At 53.4% G+C, this 9,412-nt stretch overlaps 1 protein-coding gene across 3 annotated transcripts in view; it reads left to right on the top strand.

Moving 5' to 3' along the window:
* Positions 1 to 9,412, top strand: part of LOC107124613 (class I histocompatibility antigen, F10 alpha chain-like) — a 46,176-nt gene that overhangs the window by 12,071 nt on the left and 24,693 nt on the right. For all 3 annotated transcript variants that reach the window (XM_015428105.1, XM_015428103.1, XM_015428104.1), the window contains exons 3-8: positions 1,640 to 1,918; positions 4,895 to 5,179; positions 5,585 to 5,677; positions 6,738 to 6,773; positions 8,015 to 8,098; positions 8,828 to 8,860. In XM_015428105.1, the coding sequence (XP_015283591.1) occupies positions 1,640 to 1,918; positions 4,895 to 5,179; positions 5,585 to 5,677; positions 6,738 to 6,773; positions 8,015 to 8,098; positions 8,828 to 8,860 (810 nt within the window). The remainder of the gene's footprint in view (positions 1 to 1,639; positions 1,919 to 4,894; positions 5,180 to 5,584; positions 5,678 to 6,737; positions 6,774 to 8,014; positions 8,099 to 8,827; positions 8,861 to 9,412) is intronic.

Genomic DNA, 9,412 nt, shown 5'->3' with positions numbered 1-9,412 from the left:
GCAATAAATCAGTAAGGCAAGGACAGGCAACAAAGAAATAAACTCTGCAGCTGAGACAAGAGTCAAAATTTAAAGGGGAAGGCAACAACTAGAAGAAACTGTGCTGTCTCTCTCCTTCCCCCGCCCTTCCCTCTCCAGAGGAGAAGGAGGGGGATTCGGCTTTGTTGTAGCACTCCCGCCCCGCCCACCACAATTGAGCAAACTGTGACTACAGCAGCCCGGGAAGGAAGCAGCCAGAGAATTTAATCATCCTGAGCTCAGCCAAACAGCTGTGTGCTCAAGAAGAGTAAAAATTAGTGCACATAGCAAACGGGACTCACTTTGGAGCATGCATAGCCCAGCTGCCGGGGGGGGGGGGGCGGGGCCCAGAAACCCTCAGGGGCTCTGAGGGGGGAGTGGCTCTGAGTCTCTGCAGCATAGGCTGGGGACGAGGGAGCAAACTACCCCAGCGGCTGACCCCCCCCCTTGCAAAGCCACTCCATGTGCAGCCTCCAAGCTCCAGCTCCTCCAAGCTGAACTGAGGGCTGCTGGGAGTGGGGCAGGAAGCAAGCCCCCACCCTGACTTCCCTCCCAGTCCCAACCCACTCGAAGTATCAGAAAGCGGAGGGGAAAAAACCTTCCACTTTGAAAATGGTGTGGGGGGCGGGGGGGGGATGGCAAGGCTCTGTCTGGGTGCAGGGGGGGATTTTTCCTTTCCTTTTTTTGCAGCGCGCGCCTTCCCTTCTCCTCCTCTGCCCAAGTTGCTTCGCTGTGCCCCACCCCCAGAGAGATATTTTTATAGTCGTCCTCCCGGTGGGCTCGGGGGTTTTCAAGAAGAGAGTTCAGAGAGAAGCCCCATCCGATGCGTTAATTTCCTTTTTTTTTTTTGCACGGGCATGATCAGTGCCGAGAGACAGCGCTAGCTCCCGAGCCCCCGCGTAGATTACGCCGGTGGAATGAGCACCAGAGCATTTCCTTCAAGGCCAAGGGGGTTTCCTTTTTTATTTTCTTGTTTGTGAGACAGAAAATGGCAATATTTGTCAGGACAGGAATCTTTTGACCACCCCCACTCCCCCCCCCTGCAATAAAGGGAACTCTTCAGCGATTTCTCCCTTGAAGAGGTGCAGCCAGGAGGGGGGGGACATTTCTGAAGCCCCTCCAGGAGTCTGCTCCATGTTTCCATGGGAGAGAAAAGCATCCCTTTGGGACAAGGGAGAGAAAACCCCCCTCAAGGGGAATCCTGTGGAAGGGACCCCAAGTACAGGGGGAGGGGAATCTCCTTCTGAGACCTGCTCCAGGCTAATGACCCCCCACCCCAAATACCTTTCTCATCCTAGCAGATCTCCAAGTGTGCAGAAACCACAACCAATGAAATGGACATCTGCCCCTATCCTCCCCACCGCCCTGCTCAAAGGTCACCTCGCCAGTTGTTTCTCTTGTGAGGAGCAGGTCTCTGTGAGGGGGGGGACACGGAAAGCTCCTTCTGGGCAGCGGCAGCCCCTTTGGGGAGTGGAGAGGGGAGAGACCCCGGTGGGAGGGTGGTTGCCTTCCAGCAGCCTCCCTCCCACCCTTCAAGCCCCCCTTTCCTTCAAGTGACAGGAAACCCCCCACACACAAACACACACACCCCTCACCTCCCGCATGTGTCTCTTGCACACAGGGCTCCACACCCTGCAGTGGATGTACGGCTGTGAGGTGGGGCCAGACGGGCGGCTCCGCAGGGGGCATTACCAGTTCGCCTACGATGGGGAGGACTTCCTCGCCTTCGACAGGGAGACCGTCAGGTGGACGGCCGCTGTGCCCCAGGCCGAGATCTCCAGGCAGAAGCTGGACATGCGGCAGGACATTTCCCAGCGCGTGAAGGACTACCTAGAAGGGACCTGCGTGGAGTGGCTGCGGAGGTACCTGGCCTACGGCAACGAGACCCTGCTGAGGACAGGTGAGCTGGGGGGGGGGAACAAGAGGGGGTCATCTCCATCATGAGGGGGGGCTCAGCTTGTGGGAAGGGGGGGTCTGGGGAGGAGTTCAGAGCTGGGGCTCCTCCCCGTGTGTCAAAAGGGCCTCTCTGGAGCTGGGAAATGGCTGAGCTCTTCCGCTCCCCCTCTGGTTTCAAGAGGGTACTGGATAAACAGAGGTACATCAGTGGTTATTAGCCATACGGTATAGATGGAACACTCTATCTGGGGCAGGGATGCTCTGTCTTCTTGGCGCTTGGGGGGAGGGCAAGAGTGGGAGGGCTTCTGGAGTTCTGGCCCCGCTGGTGGACCTCCTGATGCACCTGGTATTTTTGGCCACTGTGTGACACAGAGTGTTGGACTGGAGGGGCCATTGGCCTGATCCAACATGGCTTCTCTTATGTTCTTATGTCTGGGGCAGTGATGCTCTGTCTTCTTGGTGCTGCGTAGGGCAACAGCGGGAGGGCTTCTGGAGTTCTGGCCCCTCTGGTGGACCTCCTAACGACACCTGGGTTTTTGCCACTGAGTGATAGTGCATTGTACTGAATGGACCATTGGTCTGATCCAACATGGCTTCTCTTATGTTCTTATGTCTGGGGCAGTGATGCTCTGTCTTCTTGGTGCTGCGTAGGGCAACAGCGGGAGGGCTTCTGGAGTTCTGGCCCCTCTGGTGGACCTCCTGAGGGCACATGGGTTTTGGCCACTGAGTGATAGGGTGTTGGACTGAATGGACCATTGGCCTGATTCGGCATATGATCTCTTATGTTCTTATTATTTTGGCACTACATGGCACCTGGATCCAAAACATGGATCCTCAGGATATTTGCATGGAATCCCCCCCAAATTCACCACTAAATCTCTCTTCACAGTGATTTGCACACAGTGAACCACAAAGAGCAGATTCCACAGTTTTCTGGTGCCACTATGGTGCAGAAATGATGGATCCAAGGTGCAGGTCCTCATGATTTTTACACAGATGCAACCAAAACCTGCTGTAAATCCACACATTATGTCAATATCCATAAACTGTATCATAGAAAACTTAGCACGGAAGTGTACTGAAAACATGGATCCTGATTGGTCTGTATGTTTGGTTCCTCTGAATGTAACAAGGCATTTGTGAGTCGCAGCAATGTCCGTGGACTGGATGGGCAAAAACTTGGAACTGGCATTTCATGACATCGCTGTGGCACATTGGAGGCATGGATCCTCATGATTTTTACATGGAACCAGTGTTCCCTCTAAGCTGAGTCAGTGTGAGCTACTTCACAGTTTTTAGCCTCTGGCTCACACATTTTTGTCTTGGCTCAGGAAGGATAGCGCTAAAGCAAACTGATTCATGCAGCAGCCCAATCGCTCGCTCACGACTTTTATGCCAGGAGGAGCTCACAAAGCTGAATTTTTGCTCACAAGACTCCACAGCTTAGAGGGAGCTGTGACGGAATTGAAAATCTGGGACCAGCAGGATGTTAAGATAGATCCCTGCTGAGTCACATGACATAGAGGGGAGGGGGCCTTTTGGCTGGAGCACTCCCTGAGTGACAGAAAACTGACCTAGCTGACAGTTGGAAGAGGCAGTTGGAAGAGAGTCTGAGGAGTTGGGGGGGGGGTAAGGGATCTGGAGTGAGGAGTCTGGAAGGCAGGTTAGGGGACCAGTTAGACTCAGGGGGGGCCAGACCAATTAAAGCCAATAAGTTAACCACGGAAGGGGCGAACAACAGACAGCCTAAGACAAGGCAAAGTGATATAAATATTTCAACAAAGTATCTGAACATCCCATGTAAATATATCCCATCCCCCTGTTGTGTTTTCTGTGCAACAATAAAATAACGGTGCCTTTTTGAATGTTATAAGTATTGGTGCCGGACTTTCTGGGGAGCCATAGACTGTGCAGTAGTCCTCAAAGAAGGCAGCCTGAAATATACAAACCCTGAAGAGAATATTATACATTGGGTGTAGAGGACTGGTCAGGAAAAATAAAATCAACTCTGACTAGGTCCTGACACGCAGACCCTCACAGAACTGACAGTATAAAGGGGGTTGTGTCATAGGAGCATTGCAAACCACCAAAACCCACCATAGAATCAAAGATCACACCAGCGTCAGCGAGCATGGGTGTGTTTTTGGAATAGGCAGTAGATTTCGGAGGACCGTGTGCAAAAAAACGGGAGGATCCATGCACTTCTGCTACAGGAGCAGCGTGGAGTGTTGGAGCTGTGATTTCTAGGATGTACTCTGAAGACATCCAAGTTGATCTGTAGTTTGGTGGTCAATTTGGGGCATGTGTGTGTATGTGTGAAAGAGGTTCTCTGTATATAAAAAAATCTAGACGGTCTATGTAGATCTGACTTCTCTTCACTTCTACCCTCCCCTGACAAGTTTCCCAGGATTGTTATTTTTTTTTGAATGTCAAAAATCTTGCCCATTCGGGGTGAAGGTGTCTGGAGCACCCTTTCCGTTCAGACAAACAACTTAAAAAAATCAGTGTGAGGGCTGAGTGTCTTGGAGCATGTGCAGAGGGCATTGTATCTTGCAGAAAGCTAAGAAATCTCTGGCCACGTTGGTTTTGTTTTGTTTTTCTGGTTCATCTTGTCCAGGCTGGTTAGTAGACCTGAGATGGCCTGAGTTGGTACCTCTGCTCTGTGGGGCGGGGTTTCTTGCTCATGACACAAAAATGAATATTAAGCATCATTTATTTAAAAAATAATGAATTGTGGGAAAGATATTCACCCTTGCAGGAGCTCACTTAGCCGGTCTCAGAACCACCATTTAATTTCCAAGTCTAGACTGGAGAATCCCCTTCGGTGGGATTTTGCACCTCTTGAAGATGCTACAGTTTTGGTACATTAACTCCGGAGTGGGACTGGATGACCGCAGGGGGTACTTTGAAGGCCAGTCTCCAATCTCTCATCTCTGGAGAGGCCGCGTGTTAACCCAGAATGGCATTGTCCTTTCCACAGAGCGGCCAACATGGAGGGTGGGCCGCAAGAAGGGCCACGATGGACAGGAGACCCTCTTCTGCCAGCTCTGCGGCTTCTACCCCAAGGAGATCGAGGTCACCTGGATGAAGGACGGGGAGGACAGGAAGCCGGAGACCATGTCGGGGGGTGACGTCCCAAACTTGGACGGGACTTACAACACCTGGCTCAGCATCGACGTCGACCCCAAGGAGAGGGACCGCTACCGGTGCCAGGTGGAACATGACAGCCTGCTGGAGCCCCTGGTCTTGGCCTGGGAGGAGCCGGGTGAGCGACTGCGGGAGCGGGAGAGGGGGGTCCCCTTGGGGATGTTGGTGGGGGGCTGGCAGAGTGTGGGAGGCAATCTTTTGCTCAGGAAGGAAGGAAGGAGGGACTCCCGGAAAAGACGCCCTCCAGCTTAGCAGGCTTGCTTGGGGGGTCCTGACCAGATGCTGGTACCCTTGTGATAAATGGGTGGCGGGCAGAGTGTCCAGGTGGGCTGTGGCAGAGGGATGGGAGGGGCAGGAACTCGGTGTGGGTTGTGTGTCATCGCACGTAGAGTCTCCTCAGTGCAATTCCCGCCACCCCCAGCGACCCGAGACGCTTTGGCTGGGAGTTCCCACCCTGAGGCCTTGGAGGGCTCCTGCCAGGCTGAATATCGATGACATTTTGTCCCTTCCCTTCCGTCCTCAGCATCCCACTTGGACCTCATTGTGATCATTATGATCATTACTGGCTTGTTTCTTCTGGTTGTTTCCATCCTGGTGGGGGTCTTTGCCTTCCGCAGTAAGTAAACAGGGAATGCCTTGGCTGAGCAGGGTCCGTGTGTGTGTGTGTGTGTGTGTGTGTGTGTGTGTGTGTGTGTGTGTGTGTGAGGTTCTTGTGGCGGGGCGTAATAGCTAATAATGGGTCTGCCCTTTATGAATTTATAATCGTACAGTTGGAAGGGGCCATACAGGCCACCTAGTCCAGCCCCCTGCTCAGTGCAGGATCAGCCTAAAGTATCCCTGACAAGTGTTCATCCAGCTGCTGCTTGAAAACTGCCAGTGAGGCGGGGGGGGGGGGGGCCCCCCCCCCCCCCCCGCGGCTTCTCAGAAAAGTCGTCCTCAACAGATCAGATAGGACAGTAAACCGGCACTGAAATCTCCAAACCGACATGTCGAAAGTGGGGCAGGTCGCAGGCCTCAGGCAGAGGGGAGGGGCTAAAAATCTGGTCTCCCCGAGCCCTGCCTGGGACCCTCTCCTCTAGTCCACCCCCATGCGCTAGAGGCGGAGGGGGCTCTACGCAAGAGAGTGAAATAGCCCTCTCATGGCCAACCCACAGAATTCACATTCCAGGGTGGTGGAGAGCAAGTGGGGTTCATCTTGTCTCCTGGCCGCATTTTCTCCCAGCACTTAGACCCACCCGGAATTAACTGAGCTCCTCTGACTTCCGTGGGGGTGCCTCTTGCGTAGATGCATCTCTCATTTCGACAGGCAGTTTCTCCTTAGTGCCACAGTCCGAGGAACCTCCGCTCGTCCGCTCCCCTCCCTTCTTCCTGGGTGTCTCGACACAGGGTCAGGTCTCTTTCCTGGTGTGTGTGGGGGGCGTCTAGTTGTGACTTGGGGGGGGGTGTTCCTCTGTTCCTGTCCAATGGCTAAATGAGAGGCATCCCCATTTCCTCACACCAGGAGTTGCTAGGGGAAGTTTTTGGGAGGTAGTTAAAAGGGGATTGGAGCAGCATCTGCCAAGGGTGGGGTGGGGGCATGAGAACCAAAGCGGCCGGCTTCACTGGACAGCGGGTGAGCGGATGGGTGACCTCTGGGTGTCCCTTCCATCTTTGACTTCCTGCTTCTCTCTCTGCAGGAAAATGGAATGTGAAGTGCTACGAAGCAGAATCAAGTGAGTTTGTGTCCCTTCCTCTCCGGGGTGTTCCTTCCACATAGAAAATGGGGGCGGGGAGTGGGAGGCGTCCACTTAAGTATAAGCGACAGACCCAGAGCCCCACCTCCCCACTGAAGTGGCCTAGGAAAGGGAAGGGGGGGGTCTTAGTCCATCTACAGCCGGGTGGCTTCTCGGTTACGCCGATATCAAGGCCGTTGCATGAGAAACAGGAATAAAAGCATTTGAGTTTTCTCTGTCCTGCCTCTCCACAAAGTGCTCCAAACAGCTGATAATCAAATCAAACAGCAAAAAACGCCAGCAGTTTTAAAAAGTCCTCAGGAGTAGGAAGCAAAAGCTAGACTCTTAAGCATTTTTCATTTGAGCCAAGGGGCAGGGTGGAACTGTCTTAATAAACACATCAGTTTAATGTCAATGATGGTGAATTGTGTAACCTGGAGGATCTAGTCCCAGAGAGGCAGAACGGAGATTCTGACCGGGACCTTCCAAATGGGCAGTGATTGGGCCGCAGGAGGTCCTTCCTTCCTTCCTTCCTTCCTTCCTTCCTTCCTTCCTTCCTTCCTTCCTTCCAGCTCTCACCACTTCCGGTGGCAGTGAATTCCACCTGTTCGTGACTCTTTGTGTGAAGAAGAAGCCAGTTTGGTGTAGTGGTTAAGTGCGCGGACTCTAATCTGGGAGAACCGGGTTTGAATCCCCACTTCTCCACTTGCAGCTGCTGGATGACCTTGGGCAAGCCGTAGTTCTGATAAGAGCTGTTCTTGAAAAAGAGCAGTTTCTATCAAGAGCTCTCTCAGCCCTGCCTGCCTCACAGGGTGTCTGTTGTGGGGAGGGGGAATGGAGAGGAGTTTGTATGCCGCTCTGAGATTCCCTTGGGTAGTGACGGGCGGGGTATAAATCCAATCTCTTCTTCTTCTTAGCAGTGTCACAGTTTAGAGCCGCGTCTCCCAGGAGGTCCCTGGGCTTGCTTGGGGGGTCCTGACCAGATGCTGGTACCCCCTGTGTTGAGTGAGTGGGGAGGGGGGAGAGTGTCCAGGTGGGCTTTGGCTGGGGGGGATGGGGGGGCAGGAACTCGGGGTGTGTGTGTGGGGGGGGTGTCATTGCACGCAGGGTGTCCTCAGTGCAATTCCCGCCGCCCCCAGCAACCCGAGACGCTTTGGCTGGGAAGTCCCACCCTGAGGCCTTGGAGGGCTCCTGCCAGGCTGAATATCGATGGCATTTTGTCCCTTCCCTTCCATCCTCAGCATCCTACTTGGACCTCATTCTGAGCATCGTTGCCTTGATTCTTCTGGTTGTTTCCATCCTGGGGGTGGTCATTGCCTTCTGCAGTAAGTAAACAGGGAATGCTTGGCTGAGCAGGGTCTGTGTCTGTGAGGTCCTTGTGGCGGATCCCCCCTGAGGGTCGTGGGGGTGGCACAGGGCCCCTGGGGGGGGCAGACGTTGCTCCCATATCCAGTGGTGCCCCCAACCCCTCCCCACATGATTGGCCTTTTGAACAGGGACTGGCAAGTCCTTATTTGTTAGCTTATTTTAAAGTACTTCCAGCTGGCCTTGTTTGCTGTAGTGGTTAAGAGCCAGTTTGGTGCACTGGCTCTGAACCACTACTTAGACCCACCGGGAATTAATTGAGCTCCACCGACTTCCGTGGGGGGGCCTCTTGTGTAAATGCATCTCTCATTTTGACAAGCAGTTTCTCTCCAGTGCCACAGTCCTGGGAACCTCGGCTAGTCCACTCCCCTCCCTTCTCCCTGGGCGTCTCGACACAGGGTCAGGTCTCTTTCCTGGTGTGTGTGCGGAGTGTCTAGTTGTGACTTGGGGGGGGGGTGTTCCTCTGTTCCCATCCAATGGCTGAATGAGAGGCATCCCCGTTCCCTCACACCATGAATACCTAGGGGAAGCTTTTGGGAGATAGTTAAAAGGGGATTGGAGCAGCATCTGCCAACGGTGGGGTGGGGGGTTAAGAACCCAAAGGGCCGGCTTCATTGGACAGCAGGTGAGCGGATGGATGGCCTCTGGGTGTCCCTTCCGGCTCTGACTTCCTGGTTCTCTCTCTGCAGGAAAACTACTGAAGAGCGATGAAGAAGCATCAGGTGAGTTTGTGTCCCTTCCTCTCTGGGGAGTGTCCACTTAAGGATCAGACGCATCGCCCCACCTCCCCACTGAAGTATAGGGGGGGAGTCTTAGTCCATCTCCAGCCGGTTGACTTCTCAGTTACGGACGTACCTCGTCCAAGCAGAACCTCCGGAGAGCCAATCTCAAGGCCATGTTGTATGAGAAACGAGTAAAAGCATTTGAGTTTTCTCTGTCCTGCCTCTCCACAAAGTGCTCCAAATAGCTGATAATCAAATCAAACAGCCAATAACGTTATCAGTTTTTAAAAGTCCTCAGGAGTAGAAAGCAAAAGCTAGACTCTTAAGCATCGTCTTAAGCATTGAGCCAAGAGGCAGGGTGAAACTGTTTTAATAAACACATCAGTTTAATTTCAACGATGGTGAATTGTATGACCTGGAAGATCCAGTCCCAGAGAGGCAGAACGGAGACTCTGACCAGGACCTTCCAAACGGGCAGTGATTGGGCCGCAGGAGGGCCTTCCTTCCTTCCTTCCTTCCTTCCTTCCTTCCTTCCTGCCTTCCTTTTTTCTT

Source organism: Gekko japonicus, unplaced genomic scaffold (genome assembly GCF_001447785.1).
Source record: "Gekko japonicus isolate JY-2015 unplaced genomic scaffold, Gekko_japonicus_V1.1 scaffold1261, whole genome shotgun sequence".
Classification (NCBI taxonomy): Eukaryota; Metazoa; Chordata; class Lepidosauria; order Squamata; family Gekkonidae; genus Gekko; species Gekko japonicus.
The sequence above is the reverse complement of the archived record's forward strand: the minus strand, read 5'-3'. Positions and strand labels throughout refer to the sequence as shown.